This window comes from Rhipicephalus microplus, chromosome 1 (genome assembly GCF_043290135.1).
Source record: "Rhipicephalus microplus isolate Deutch F79 chromosome 1, USDA_Rmic, whole genome shotgun sequence".
Lineage (NCBI taxonomy): Eukaryota > Metazoa > Arthropoda > Arachnida > Ixodida > Ixodidae > Rhipicephalus > Rhipicephalus microplus.
In genome coordinates this window covers 270,238,688-270,254,674 of record NC_134700.1, presented here as the reverse complement: position 1 = coordinate 270,254,674, position 15,987 = coordinate 270,238,688, and the positions used below count along the sequence as shown (strand labels likewise).

The 15,987-nt window shown below is 45.6% G+C and overlaps 1 protein-coding gene across 8 annotated transcripts in view; it reads left to right on the top strand.

Moving 5' to 3' along the window:
• The window catches only part of LOC119188156 (La-related protein 4B), a 90,797-nt gene extending 77,543 nt beyond the window's left edge, over positions 1-13,254 (top strand). For all 8 annotated transcript variants that reach the window (XM_037436073.2, XM_037436069.2, XM_037436071.2 and 5 more), the window contains 5 exons: positions 504-602; positions 3,515-3,927; positions 6,181-6,364; positions 7,841-7,988; positions 10,444-13,254. In XM_037436073.2, coding sequence (XP_037291970.2) covers positions 504-602; positions 3,515-3,927; positions 6,181-6,364; positions 7,841-7,988; positions 10,444-10,595 — 996 coding nt within the window. In that variant the 3' untranslated portion in view covers positions 10,596-13,254. The remainder of the gene's footprint in view (positions 1-503; positions 603-3,514; positions 3,928-6,180; positions 6,365-7,840; positions 7,989-10,443) is intronic.
• The last annotated feature ends 2,733 nt before the right edge of the window (positions 13,255-15,987 follow it).

Below are 15,987 nucleotides of genomic sequence, written 5' to 3'. Positions count from 1 at the left end.
GGCTCTTTGTGACAGCCATGGCGACAGCGAATCCTGTTGTCGGCGTCGAATATCGCGTGCATGTTATGCTGTAAAGTTTCGTATTTGCAGTAAGAGACTGTTGGCTGGCACGGGCAGTTTCGTGACCTTCGCTTGCTGTGTGCTTGTCGGCTGCGATGTTTCAACAGTCGCACCGTTCGTGAACCGCCCACTGTACACAAAGATAAAGAAGACTAGGGACGTTCTGCGCAAAAACAATATGGCGCTGAGTCGGCGGGGGGGGGGGGGAGTGGCATAATAATAAAAAATGAAAGAGGTCCAACGGGCTAGGAGGCGCCATGTGTCAGTTAGCAGGACTGCAACGGAATGTAGGGGTTGTGTTTATTATGCAGAGGTAAAAAAAAACAAAACAAATTTTGACGGCTGAAATTGGGGGTGCGTTTATTATAAGTGTGTGTTCATTACGCAAGCGAACCGGAATGTGCCGGTCTATTTTGCAAACAAAGTTGTATTTTTTTTATCAGGACAGCAGCAATGCAGATTGCGGCAAATCACGGGAAGAAGCTGAAGCTCCCAAGTTTGATCTGGAGGAAGCTGCTTTTCCACCTTTGCCAGGCTTCCTGGTAAGCTACAGTGACTGTGTTGATGCTATATTTCATTGTAATTTTCTTCTCTTCCTTGTCTGGGCAGGCTTTATCATTTTAAAAAAATATATGGATGTAATATACAATCGAATGTGGAGCATACAATTGGGGCTCATGCATACTTCAAGGTGATAAAGGCCCATTAGAGAACATTGAGTACGGATGTTGTGAACCGATTTTTCACTCTGCTACCCAGAAAAACGGGTGCTCCCTATGATGTCATGGAAGACAATCGAGTAGGTACGCAGGCTCCAGTGCACATATCTGCACCCTGTTGCGGGATTGACCGATTGTCAATATCGCCCGTAATATGAGTGGTAATTTCCGAGATAAATCTTGGAGGCTCTAATGTACTTTCACGATTAGATCACAAATGGTGCATGTGTGTGTTTGCACACACATGCACGTGAACGTGCAAGTGGGTGGGTGTGGATATGGTTGTGTGTGCATGAAGCATTGGCACGTGCTGGTGAACTTGAAGCCACTTTGTTCTGGTTACGCCTGCTTACCGCACTGAAGCAAGCTATGTCTTACAATTGGACATCCTACAAAATGTGGATTAGAATCGAAACGGAAAATGAGCGGACATGTCAAATGAGCCATGCCTTGAACTGTTGACATCTAAATCTTCTGTTATATTTTTACAATGCTGCTGCTTTCCTTTGAGAACGTGGCAGTTAGTTAGCAGAAAAATTTTTTATACAAACATTAAACGTAAAAATTATATTTTTACAATGCTGCTGCTTTCCTTTGAGAACGTGGCAGTTAGTTAGCAGAAAAATTTTTTATACAAACATTAAACGTAAAAATTTGATGCAACCACATTCAAGCATAGCATATATAGCGGGATATCACGATCAATATTGTAATATTGCCATTGATTCCCTATTTCACTGCGAACCCAGGGAAATTGTGGCCTTGCAAAGCGATGAGGTAATGCCACACAGGGATGTTGAAAATGCATGGAAGAGGAAATTCAGCCTAGTTGGGACCAGTGCAAGAAAGAAAAATGGTCTATGGCATATAGTGAGATGTTCATTTGCCCATTATTTGAAAAGGGACGTGGGGATGGAATAGCGAATGGAAATGCGGGACCATAGGAATTCAAATTGATGACGATTTCTGCGTGTATATTCTCACTTTCACTGAAGTGCTGTACAGGCAAACCCTGATGCACTTGCATCAACAAAACAGTGTTTCCCTGGAATCTTAATGCACCTTAGGTATCTGCAGTGAGGATGCCATTGCACTCATTGCTCGTAAATGGGTGCAACAGTGAAAACCACGGTCAAGCATCGTTGGTGTTCCATCCGGCCACTTCTGCCCGGAACACCTGGTTTACCGCTGCTGGGACATTGGAAAAACTGCAACGAATGTCAATCGCAACTTAATTGATCATTTTGTCTAGTCGGGTTTGCTATGGTTTTACTGTAAAGGTTGGTGCACACCGGCGACTAGCAGTGGTCGCGCGACCATTTGTTACTGGTCCCAAGCAGTCACGAATGGTTGCAAGCGGTCGCAAAGCGACTGCTTTGGCTCGTCGCTTCCTGATCTATTTTTCAGTCCCGCGACTGCAGTCACAAAGCTGGTGAAACCAACCAGCAATGCCCAGTTGTTGTTTTTTTTTTTTTTTCATTGCGTGCTTCCTGCCGCCAAATACAAACGAGTGCGTTCCTCCTAGTCTGTGGCACCATGGCCATCACTGAGTACGTGGCTTAGACATGGCGGGGTGCAGCAGCTAGAGCAAAGTGTTGAATTTTTGTGGCGGCATTCGCAAGACGCTAAACACTCTCAAAATAAAGAGAAAATGAATTGTGCACTATCTTTCCCCCATATTCAGAATCGTTTGTCTTGGGCTTGACTTGTCACCGCCTTCAATGCAGCGCGCTTGGAACGTGTTTGTGCTTCATGCTTTGGCACAGACTAAGGACACCGTGTTAGAGACGTGTTTGTGCTACATTGTAGGCTGGGGCAAGTCAAGTTAAATTCAAGGACCGTTTCTGAACACGTACCACTCTCGAAAATGCTCCTATTAGTCTCAGCGCAGCTTGGGAGGTAGGCGGCTCTCATGGCCGGCCAACTCTCGCGAGCGAAGGGGTGGTCACACCCACCACCGGCTTTCTTTCTTTGGAGGCTTCTGTGCTGCCAGCGCTGACACCATGGCATAAGTGCCATGACAGTTTCTTGTTCTTCGCTTGAATCAAACTCCTTGACTCCGCTGGGAACACTGTGCGGGAACTGATGAAAACAAATGCGGCGCACTCGGTTCGCTCCGCTCACTCAGCTAGCGGCGATCACCTGATAGGCGCCCGTCTCCAGAGTTCTCGCTGATAACAAGATCTGGTTGTGACTCTCCTAGTTTGCGACTTCCGGTTGCTCACATGCAGCGTCTGCCAGTGTGAACATCAGTCACTTCTTGGCCGCCAGTTGCAAATGGTCGTGCGACCGCTGCTAGTTGTCAGTGTGCATTAGCCTTAAATAGTTGCCAGTGTGCATTAGCCTTAAAATACTTTTGGAGGTTTCTAAAGTACCTGTGCATCTTAATTAGTAAGCATACTTAGGCATATGAAGAAAGTTTATTGTTGTAGAGCTCTTCATTATAAAACTCTGAAGTAATTCATCTCCCTCGCACAAAGAGCTCATGGTCATGATAGAGCAGTATTACAAAACACTGCTAGGAAAAATTGGCAAAACAAGCTTGTTCAGCTGTCCCCAATACGTGTGCGCGCATTTGTGCAGCCTACGATTCCCAATGAAAATAGGCATCGCATCATTGGAACGCAGTTTAATGCTTCATTGGAGTATCATAGTTTCGGTGGTAAGCAAGTTGTTCTCGAATTCATCCAATAACATGGGATTCATCAAGTTTTTTCGTTTGGAATAACTTTCAGGAGGAGGAATCGTTAGGCCAGGGAGCTGTGTTGGATGAAAGCTCTTTGGCTCTAACGACGCCCGCTGCAGTGACAGCCAACAGCAGGCTCTCGGACATAGTTCGTGGTGCTGTCCCTAGCCGCACACTAAGCAACAGTGCTGTTGTCAGCCCATGCTTACCAGCGGCCGCACCCGTTTCCACGTCGGCCACAATCGCAGCAGCCGCAGGAGCCTCGTCTTCGACCAAACCTCCCATGCGTGACAGTAAAACGCAAACAGCAGAGTCTGCCCTGAGTCCTGCAGTGGCTGCCAGCACGGCCAATTTGGCATCAACCCACGTCACCAAGGACAGTGCCACCCTGACCAATGGCAGCGACTTCCCAGCGACAATGCTAACTCCACCCGCATCTCCTGTGTCTCCAAACACAGCCATGTGAGTGTCTGAGGTTACGGACAGGTGATTGCTTGATTAGTGCAGCAGTGTGGGCTTTGCGCCTTTACGTCTCCTCGTGCTCGTTTTTTCTCAACCATGCAATCCTGAAGTGCCCTTTGGCAGAATATTCACACGTCAAGTCTGGATTTTGATCACAAATGTTCGACGCGCCTTAACTGTTGTTCAGTTGGGTTTGGAACACCCAATCTTGTTTTCTTGCATACAATTTTCATCCTAGGTAATTGAGATTTGCCGACTTTGTTATTATCTGTCCAGGAAAAAAATTTTGCCGCCACAAAGACTCCTAAAATGTTTGACACTTTGAAAAATACACGTCTTACTGGAAAACTTGTTGGTATTTGAAATATATACATAAATATACTTCATCAGTTTCACCATAATATATAAAATCGCAAAAAGCTTCAGGATAAAGCATTCCCCTTCTGATTTAAACCACGCCAGTGCAACAGTAATTTGTGGGCCACTTGGTATCTGTGCATGGTTTAGTTTACGATCTGCAAATAATTTCTTAACAAGCATCTAGAAGTAATTGGCTCTTGTTCAGCCATATATCGTGAAGAGAGTTTCAGACTGCTCATTTTCATTTCGCTTAGTCTCTCAGTAAAATGTAACTGGGCCTTTGTGTCTCTCTGGGCACTATGTGTCTCTCTCTCTCTCTTTCAGTATACTGTAGACTTTCAGTAAATGGAAGCTCAAGGAACTGGGAAAATATGTTCCATGTAACAGCAGTTTCATTCACTAAGTGATAAATGAACATGGGTGCAGAATACAAGCCCGAAACCAATGCACATAGCAGAGGCAATACCGTTTAATTAAGCAGTAGCTTTACCGTATATACTCGCATAATAATCCCACTTTTTGTTTTTTTTTTCTTTTTTTTCCTCAAAAAATTGACTCCAACTTCGAGATGCGATCATTACGCGGGGTAAATTTTCCGGGAAAAAAAATATTCTGAGCACCGGAAACGCAAAAAAGTCACTAATCGAAATTCTTACGGTAGCTATCATGAACATAACCAAAAATAAAAGTAAATAAAGGCTTATCTTTGTAATAAAATGCACGCATTACGCAGGAGCTACATGCATGGCACACTGCCCTTTTATTTTTTACCTCTCTGACCCCTTAACGTTCATTCAGACTCCGAAGCATCACTGGTGTCAGTGTCGTCGCCGCACGATTTCCTGTCGGAACCGGCAGTGTCTTCACTGTCCCACAGAGACTCATCTTCCGTTCCGTCGAGCGCTTTGGAAATGCCAGTGACAGTCCATTCTGCCGCATGAAGTGCGTCGTCCAGCCGGAACTAACGCGGAAGTGCTTTGTGGCTATTCCCAGACTCCGGGAAACTGTGCACGTCTGCGTCCGTATCATGTCTAATGACACTGCATAACCGTCCTTGCGCATGTCCTTCACGTATTCGAGGACTGCCTTTTCAATGTCAGGGAACTTGCCACATTTGGGTCCACGAAAGCCCATTGCGTGCTGTTAGTAGCCATGAGCCTTTCGCGCTGTTTTTTCCAATATCGAATCCGGATTTTGTCGACTCCAAAATGTCTGCCGGCAGCGCGGTTGCCGTGCTCTAGTGCGTAGTCAAGTGCCTTCAGCTTGAACGCGGCATAAAAGCCCACATATTGCCCCATGTTGAAACGGCGCTTCAACAGACCATCACAAAGCAGACACACACACACAAAAAAAAATGTCTCGGGGGGGGGGGGGGGGGGGGGACATTGCTGCGGGATGAACACAGGTCGACCAACAGGTGGCCGCCTCTGTAACAGTGCGGGATGTCAAAGAAACATGGCGGCTGACGGAGCGAAGCACTCCGTGAAGCGAAGCCACCGTATTTTTTTTCTTTGCGTCAGTCATGGAGGTTGTGAGTACGTCACACGCGTCGGAACAGTTTCTTCCATCTAAATAAGGAATGCTTTCATTTAAATCTGTATATTTACGGCATTAGCATAGTGATGCCCGCTTTCAGATCATAAAAACAATGATAGGTGCGTTCAGCTAGACTTGGCACATGACATGTCGATGCGGCAAGTTCAGGGTGCGCTCATTACGCTGGGAAAAAAAGTCGAATTTAGCCAACAAATTTTAGGGGTGCGATCATTATGCGAGTGCGTTCATTACGCGAGTAAATACGGTATTTAACAGGTACCCGTTTACTGAGAGTATGCTGTACTTTTCAGTGCTGTTAGCAATGTGCATGCAACTCAGAGCCGTTCCCATTTGCAGGCGTGAAGGTTCTTCTCAGGAAGTGGAGGTCCCCGCGAGGGTTCAAAGCCCAGTGCCCACTGAAGAGGCAGTTACTGCTACCATTACCCCTGTTGTGAATTCTACTCCGGCTGCTCCTACTGCAACGGCACCAACAGTACCAACACCAGCTGCAACAGCTACCGCACAGCCTGTGTCCACTGCTGTAGGTGTCGTATTTTATTGCATGTTTTCGATATCCAAAGGCACAAGGGCCAAAGAGCGCCATGACGTAGTGGCAGAAACAGTTCTATTGTTGATACAATAAAGCCTCGTTAATTCGAAGTCACTGGGGCTGCAAGAAAGCTTCGAATCAAGCGGGTTTTCGAATTAACAGAATACACAAAAAGTGTAATGCAAGGAACTTGGAACTATTCAAAGTAATCGGTGCTCGTAGCTTGCTGTGCCGACTAGCTTGTGGCTCCAAAGGTCATGTTTTCTAGCAGTTCCTGGTCTTTATCTTGCCACAAATATAAAGGAAGAGTGGGCCTCGCTGCTGCCACTGAAAAAAAAAAAATAAAAAACGCGGTAGGGATCAACTAAAATGTGCGCCTGCAGAAAACTAGACATCTTTACTGCAAAACAGTAGTGACACGCGGTCAGCATGTTGCCTCCTCCTCGCTGCGTCAGCACGTCGTGATTCTACCATCTTTTTATTATAATTATGAATTTAGTAATGGCCAGTATGATGAAGCTCACGGTGTGATTTAGCTGTAAAAAATGATCTTTGAAACTTTCGAACATTGTTTTCGAAGTAAGTGTTGCTGGCAAGAACTCTGCCAGCAGTACAAAGACATGAATTGCTGGAGCAACTGGCAATTGGCGGTTCGCATACATCGTGATTTTAGCTAAACTGTTCTTTATTATATAATAAATTTCTTTCGTTGAGAGAAACATGCGATAAGCTGCCGGCGTGTCACCGCCGTGTTGCAGTGAAACATGGCTCGTTTTCTGCAGGCGCATGTTTTGGTTGACCACAAGACCTTTTTTTTTCTTTGTTTTTTTGCGCCAAAAGTAGCAAGACTGGAGTGCTTCAGCTACCACTCATTAGTATCAATACGTTGTATTGCCTTGTGGCAATTAATGGCCGTCGTACCGTGGATTCACTGCGAAATATGGATGTAGAAATGGCACATGGCAACCCAAGTTATCGAATGAACTTGTCTGGTGCCGGCCGCCGCTTCAAATTATCTACTCAAACTTACATTGGAAAATACCGGACCGCAAAAATCCTTCAAATTAAACGGGATTTCGAAATAACCGAGTTCGAATTAACAAGGTTTCACTGTTCTTTCTTTGATCTAAGTTCTACGTATCATTCTTGATCCAGATTTACTTTCCTAATGACCACTTATATAATGTCTACTCTAAATGTTGTTGCTAGAATCATTTGGGCATTTTTGTCTTGCTGTTCTCCATATCCCCATTCAGTAGTGTGATCGACATTTTTCAGCACATTATTTCTATGGAAATTTGGCCTGGAACAAGTTATTTTGCTTAAAATTCGACCTATCATATGATTTTGGGACTATAATTGAGGTTTCACCATAGCTTCTTTGATAGCTCTTAGGTGCCAACCCTCACGTATATGGGTTCCCTATTCTAGTGCCTGCCACTGTGTTAATAAAAATGATGTTGGCAGGTCACTCAGAAGACTGCAGCAGTTGCGGAAGAGGGAGGTCGCAAGCTGACCTATTCGGAAGTGGCTGCCATGGCCAAAAGTAGAGCTGCGACGCAAGCTGCACCTGAGCAACCTAAGGAGCCCACAAAGCCAGGTCTTCGGAACTCGAGTGAGCACTTTTTTTCCAGTTGCAGGGCACACAGATGCCATCTTGTTTTGAACCGCTAAGGCGTGTATCTATGGATGGCAAGTGGCATTTCTGGGATTTTAAAATGTGAAAAAGTGCTTATTCATGCTGCTCCTGCTTACAAGCAGTTGTCTACACTGTCTTTGGATGCAAAAACAATTGGCACGCGCGGATGCTACAGTTAAACCCCCTTTATAAGACAAATGCTCTGGGCAGCAATTGTCTCTTATAAGCAGGGTACCTCATATGCATTTTTTTATTAACCCCTATTTTGCTGTAGGAACACTGGTGTCTCTTATATCAGTGTCTCTTGTAAAGTGGTTTGGCTGTATTTTGTTTCGAACTGCATGTGTATCTCGGGTGCCAAGATAACATAGCACCAGAGATACACGCATGCAGAGCATCTCTGGCATATTGAAATAAAATAAAGTGCCTATTCACGCCACTCCCGCTTACAAAAAGTCATCTTGGCACCGCTTCACCATCTTTTGATGGAAAATCAATCGGCACAAAAGGAAGATTTCAATCGGCACTTCCTGTCAAGATCAAAACGCGACGCGGGAATTGTGACTGGCAGATGGCACAGATTGTTTTCAGATGGCACAGATTTCCATCTGCAGCAAAAAACGCAGAGCTTCGTCGCTGGTTGATGATGTAATCAAAAAAATTTTGAGTGCAGTAAAAGTATATGACTGCGTTTATTCAAGCAGGACGCCAGGTGGTTTGCTTTCCAGCAGTGATTTGCATGCAGTATGCCTTGTTATGAGTGGCAGAGCAAGGACAATAGCCCTGCAAGAGACAGTCATCGGTGAGCCCTGCTAACGCGGTCTGCGTCCTGCAGCAACGCAAGAGGCGTCTGTGTGCGCCACTTCGAGTGCGCATTGTGGTTGCCGAGACGCGCAGTCGGCGTTCAATAAGAAGCGCTTGCACGGACGAGTGTATCAAAAGCGCGTCAAGTGTTCGCTCAGTGCTCTCTCTCTGGCCTTCGCTTGGGCTTGTCATGTCTCATGTAAAGGCGCGTCTCAACGCCTAGTCTATTGAACTGTTGTAAAAATGTAAATAAACCTTGTGCTTTGTCAAGAAGAAGCCTCGCAGAAGCTCTCCTTCCCCGTCGCCTGGATGATGCCAGCGTCCTGCTCTTCAGTCACATCAGCCTGTAGTATGCAGCACCAAATCATTGCCGTACTCTTTCGGAGGCTGCATGTCAATACAGTAGATCTTGTTGCTACGATTAAAGTTTCATTGGCGAAAGCGAAGCCGTCAGCAGCCAGGACATCCAACAGTGGGTGACGGAGGAGTGGCTGGAAATCTCTGCGAAGTTTTCTCTTGTGGAGATCTTCAACGTCGATGAGACTGGTCTCTTTTGGCAAATGTTGCTGAGCAAGACTCCACATTTGAGATAGTACGTGTCCGGGGGCAAAATGAGTTCGCCTGAGCGTTCTGCTGGAGCCAGCAATGATAGGTCTTGGAAGCTCCAGCCCTTTGTGATCGAGAAAGCAAGGGCATCGTGAACTTTGAGCAGCTACCCGTCCACTACGCCTCGAACAAGAAGGCGTAGATCACGCATCAGCGGTTCAAGGAATGGCTATAGCAGGCAACTCCTTGCTAAGCTTCTGGTCAACCTCCGCATGGGCACTGAGCTGAAGGTTGACCTTCTTGGTGGCATTCAAATAATCACGGGTGCCTGGCGAGACGTGAAGACTGACACAGTGGTCAACTGCTTCCTCAAGGCAGGCTTCGAGACGGCCGAACTTGCAAACCAGTGAAGACCGCAACGACGAGCACATAGACGCGTTTCGCGATTTGTTGTCCCTCTTCCCAGCAAGCGTTCCACCCGTAGTGTCTGCAAACGATTTCGTGAGCGCACTGCAATGTTCAGGTCGTTGCGAGCCTCGCTGATGAGGACATTGTAGCTGCGGTCGCAGGGACACCCAGCATGCCCAGGCCGACAGATGAAGTGACGAGGAGGATACTGTGGCTACACACGCGTAATCCACTACTAAAATGGCGATGGCGTTTGGCGTAATTTGCCATTATTTCGACGACAAGGAGGGAACACGATTGTCGCACCTGGAAAGCCTTGATAAAATCGAGACTAGCGTTTTCAACTTTATTTCGAAAACTGAGGAGCAGGCCAAGATAAGTTTTTTTTTCATGCAAATAAAACATTCTGTTGTGGCGTGTGTGCGAAAGTAGTTGTCATTTAAAATGTGCCTATTGTTGGTTATACTCTATCAAATTTTTCATCTCGCACCAATTTGCAATCTCCTTTGAGTTCAGTAAGTCCATGTTTGACTGCACTGCGATACCCTTTATAATGCAGATAATCGTGGCTCTGGCGACTTGCGTTATGAGCAGTCTATGAAAGCTGCACCTCAAGATTTTGTTTACCATTAAATCATGGTGTGGAGGGTGAATGAATGACCCTTCTTTGCAGGTCATGGCCAGCGGCCAGAGCAAGCACCAGTGGGTCAGCCGCAGAGGGGCCCTGGCCGGAGGATGGAGCCCCGTGCGCACTCGCGCGACCGCCGATCTGCAGCCACTGGCTCCCACAGACACCGCAGCCCACCAAGTGAAGATGCCCATTAACTGTGCAAGGCTTGATGTGTGGCCCTCGCAGCCACAACGCTTATCCTCGCCACCATGTGAGGTGCCAAGGACATCATTTGCCAAAACGGCCTCGGCAGGAGGTAGTGGCTCCCAAAGGGGGTACTGTGCTGTGCAAGTGACGACAGTATTTGTTGATTTTATGACTCTTGTCTCTCCATTCACGTCGCGCGCACGCACACTGCCCGCCTCCTACCAATCACCTCACGGTCGGTCCGGATGAAAGAACATTGCTCCTCCTCGCTGCGAGACCTTCAGTGTCCACAAGGGAGGAACACTTTTGTTCCTGTTGCAAAATGTTGCTGATGGTGTGCTTGGAAGCCATGTGTGGCTACACCACGAGGCTTTTCCCAAGAGGAAGGTACCAACGGCCTTGCTTGCTGCTGGCCAATATGCAAGGGTGGTAGGTGACGGACCACAGCACCTTCCACCCACCCGCCATGGGCTCCGCCGCAACCAGCATGGTAACAACATACGTGCTACAAGACCACGCGTGCTTGGCAGTGGCCAATCGGCAAAGGACTGCGTGAAGCCATGGCCGACTTCTCTAAAAGGGGCTGCCCAGGGTAGGGCTAGTGACGAGACAACACTGGCACTTCACGAAAAGCCTGCCCTGCCCTCTTGGGGCATTTTTTTTTTTCCTTTCTTTCTTTATTTTTATTTGTGATCACATAAGAGACCCGACATGATGGCAGGTAGGCCATTGGTGTTCTCCAGCACTGTTCTTGTAGGAGTGTTACTACCATTCAAAACAACGGAGTGGATAGCTTTTTTTTTTCTTTATATGTTATTGTCTGTGTTTGTATAATCTCCAAAAGCCAATTGTTACGAACAACATCCAGAGGCACCTAGATGTTCCAAAGTGGTGGTGCCCACCTGCACAGCATAACGAGCTGTGTCACATATTTGCGGCGTGCTGCCCATTAAGTGCGCATCTCGCATGCTTCCCGTTTGTTTTCCTGGCGGTCTTCCGTCTCTTGTGTGAGCTTGTCTGCGGGATATTTCTGTCGTCAAAGCTGTGTTTACTGGCAACCGTGGTGCGAGGTGCCTGCCCCATTATTTTTTGACTTTTTGTAAACAAAAAAACTGTTCGCTCCCAAAGTTCTTTGTAACACAGTGTTGCCACGGCTGATGTCGCAGTGCATGTTCTCTCTCGCATTAGTACCACCTGGTTTCTCAACGAATGCATGCTTAGCTTGCACCATGTTACGCAATGTTGGGGTACCAATGCACTATAGCCGGCTATGAAAATAAAAACAAAAAGCCAGTTAAGAGAAAAAAAAAATTCCTGCCATGTAGGATTTTGATTTTTACTACAGCTTATGGTGACAAGTTTGCACAGGCAGGCTTCAATGTGAATCGAGACCAGGGTGTGAGCAAAGGCTAGTGTTGAGAGAAAGTGTGCAGTGCAATTTTCAGATTGAGTGGAGTGTGCTATGCCAGCAGGGCGTTTTGGGAAGCTTGCACATACAGTTGGTCAGCCCTAAGGGCTCTTTCTTTTCCATTATACTTGATTCTTGCAGTTCTTTTCTTTGCGGGTATGAATGTATTTCGTCTGTAGCCTCAAATTTGTGAAGAGGTCCACAAAATCAGGATAAAGCAAGCGCACTGCAAGTTTTTCTTATGTTCTGTTCTTTCATTTTGGTGTGCCTAGTGCAGCAACAAATGCGGGTTTGCTGCCATTTCATCTGCGGATTCATTTTTCTTCCTTCTCCCATGTTCAAAGTGTGTTTATTGTGCTCATTTGGTTTAGTAATGTTTGTATGGTCTTGCCTTTTTTTTTTCCTAATATGGGAGATGGTGTTTTTGACGTTTGATGAAAGGGCCTAGTCAAGACAGAGTTAGGGAAAGGCAGAACACAGCCATTAGGGCCTTATTATTATTATTATTTTCAATTGTGTGTGACAAAAGCAAGAAGTGTTTTGGCAAATGGCCCTAAAGGCAAAATGTAACTTTCTTTGACCGGCCTCCACTGAAGCCTAGATAGGAGGATGGTAACTGACGAACGAAATGTTCAGATTGTTTGTAAATAGTCGCTTTTCCTTCTCACTCCCCCCCCCCCCCTATTTTTTTTCTCTTTAAGCCTTCTCTGACATTGAAAGAGGGAGGGGTGTAGCTCGCAAATAGGGGCAGAGTTGAGTGTAGCTGCACAGCACGGGCGAGCACAGGCAAGGGAGTCCGAGATTTTTGGGCGCTTAACTACTTCTGTTGCGTGCAGAGGGATAGAGGGAGAGAGAGCTTGGTAGGCATGTTATTATTGGAGGATATATTTTTGCGATGACCGCACTGGGCGTACAAGAAACCTCACTCTCTCTCTCAGCGCATTTTTTGTCAGTCCAAGTGCCTTAAGTTTTTTTCTCGGAGCCTCCCCGGGCCGTCTCCTGCCGTCACGTCACGGGGGTTGTAATCTGCTATTATCTTCCGTGTCATTCAGTGCCCATGCCATGGACCTCCTTTACTGCCCCTCTCTAAGTTTATTTGCATTGATTATTTTTCTTCCCCAATTTTGTGCCCGAGATTGTGTATGTTTTGCAGCAGCACGTACTCTGCCTTTCCCTCATTATTCAATATTTTTGGTAACCTGCAAAGTATGATTTGGATTGCTGGGTGTATAAATTAATAAATGCAAGCACTAGGTCTACTCAGGTGTACTGTTTCTAAGAAAAAGCTCTGCAATATACCTGTAAACCTTTCAGTCTCATCAAAAACAGCATTGTTTGGAGCTTCTCTGGACAGCGGAACATACTCACCTCAAAATGCTGCTGCTTGCGCCAAACATGCAAGGAAACTTCTTCCAGAGCCAACATTCAGCAATATGCCACTTATTTGCTATGCATAGCACCACACGGTAATCTTGCATCATTACATGAATCTGAGCATTGTTTAAATGGGACCTGCTGGATATCTTTTGGCACATCGAAGAGCTGCTGGCAATAACAGCAAAGGTAGTGGACTAGCGCTACGCTGGGCAGACCTATCGCAGTGCACAATTCTGCTGTGTGAGCATCGTACCTAACATTTCGAGTTAATTGCATGCAGTGGATTCTTCTAGGTAGCTTTTCCTTTCCTTAGATACCATTTGTGTGTGTGTGTGTGCGCGCGTGGAAACATCTATCACGTGCTTGTTTCTTTTTTTTGATGGCCACATTTAGTGAATCATGTGCATATGTGCAATATTTTTGCGGGATTCTAAGAACAGTAGTACGACTGGTCATGAGTAATAACTTTAGAGCAAAAGTTTGGATCACCTTGAAATTGATCTTCCAAAGCATGGCAGGTTTTGGCCCTTTGCTTGTTTAACAGAAGGAAAAATCTCTCGGCAACCCATCTCGTCCTCATATTTTCTCCTAAATATCAGGGTACTGAGCTCCAAGATATACTAGATAACTTCTCCTGCTCTTCACCGATTCGTTCGAGCTTGAGTGCATCGTATCTTTGATAATCACTCTTACTGATTGAAGTTGTGTTACTGGTATTGCAGGTACTACAGTGTTACCAGGTTGTTGTGCCTTGGTAAAACCTATTGCCTCAGTTCTGTGCACTTAATAATTCGTCTAAGAACAAACAATTTGTACAGTACAATGGTGGCATTTATTGTAATCTTAAGTTGTTGCACTGCTTGAACACCCGAAGTAGCTGACATCAGACCACACTATCTTCACTGTTATGAGAAGATAAGACTTTTTTTTGTGTTAATGCTAACATGCTTTGTTTATTGTACTCTCAAATGAAATATCAGTATATTGGTCTGGCAGAATGTTTTGTTGGTACGAGGTGGACAAGCCAAAATATACCGGGGGGGGGGGGGGGGGGGGGTACTTTGGAAAGTGCTGCACTGGACAGTCTCCAATTACAATTTGCGCTTAAGAAGTGTGATGCTCACTAGTGGCGTCGTAACTAGGGGATGGCACATCAAGCCGCACCTCTCTTTTCAAAACAAATTCTATGACCTTGATGCTCACCTGCGGGAGTACATCATGCTATTCACGCTCTGCTCGTCCCAGCACTAGTCCAGTTAGTTTTGGGTACTCTATAAGGTATATAAATACATATATAAATATGTCACGTGGAACGACAAAGAAGTGCATTTAACCAACCCTGAATGCCAAGTTTCGCTGCAGTGTTGTAATGTGGTGTTGATCTATGACAAATTGTCAAAAAGGAAGTTTGTGCAACCTAGTTCCAAAGCCCAGCCAGCCTTCAGACACTCCATGGCTCATGAATTATTTCCGCTCACTATTATAATAGCACTTGCTCTCTCTCAAAACTGCATGAAATTGCTGAATTGTAATGCTCGTATAAGAGTTTCCTAATGAGTTCATGTTTTTGCTGGAGTCATTCAGGAGGTAAGTTTGTTCAACCTATCTATGGCACTAATTGCCCTCAGGACGAGTACTCTGGCCTGGTATGAAATTAAAGACCCTATATCTAGGCCTACAGTTTGTTTGCTTAAACAAGGGCAAAACAAGACAAAAAAGGGGGGGAATTTGGGAGGAGGGGGGTACAGCATAGTGCATTATTGCTAATCAGCATTTCTGTTATTTTATTTGTGTAATTGCTGCGCAAGTTTGTCGACCGCAAATCATTGGAGCAGTGTTGTGACAATTGTAAGACTGGGTACATCAAGTAACCTACTTATATGCACATGTTGACTTGTTATGCCTAAATGCATCCCATATAAGGAATACTAGAATAACTTGTTTGAAAATATTAATGGCCCAGAGTGCACTTGTACAACTAACATACTTCTATCGGATGTTTCCTGTGTGGAATTTTACCTAATGCAAACCCTAGTCTGTGTCGCATGTACTAAATTCTTGGCGATGCAAGATTAAAAAATACCCTACAACGACACACTTCTGCAGAAGTTCTTAACACACCAGGTAAGTTTGTTTTCATTTCATAACTTCTTTTCCTCTTGGCTTGGGCTGCGAATAGCACTCGGCTGCTTACTGCTCTATTTATGATTGTGCTACAGAACAAACCTGTTGGCCACTCCACTTTGTGAATGTAGATGACCAGAAACAGCACAGGACATGGCAGTTGCAGCGAGTCTCGAAACATTCGACGTGCACCCTGCAACCATATATATTGGTTCTGTTCAACAAGTCTTGAATTAAGTACATGCTGTTTTGAGGTTTTCCTCGGCAGCATGGTACTTGTGCATTTTTGCGCATTATCCTTTTTTGCGACATGCATTGTCTGGCTTGTCCCATGCACTTGGCATCTTGTGAACCATACGTGTTTTTTACCCATGTGTTCCCTTCATTTTCAGCCGGCCTGTGTCTAGAGGGCGTGCTTGTCCAATTTGTGTGGCACATGTGCGATGCACTGGAAAGTTCACAGAGCCTTAGCCGCGCAGAGCTTAAAGGAG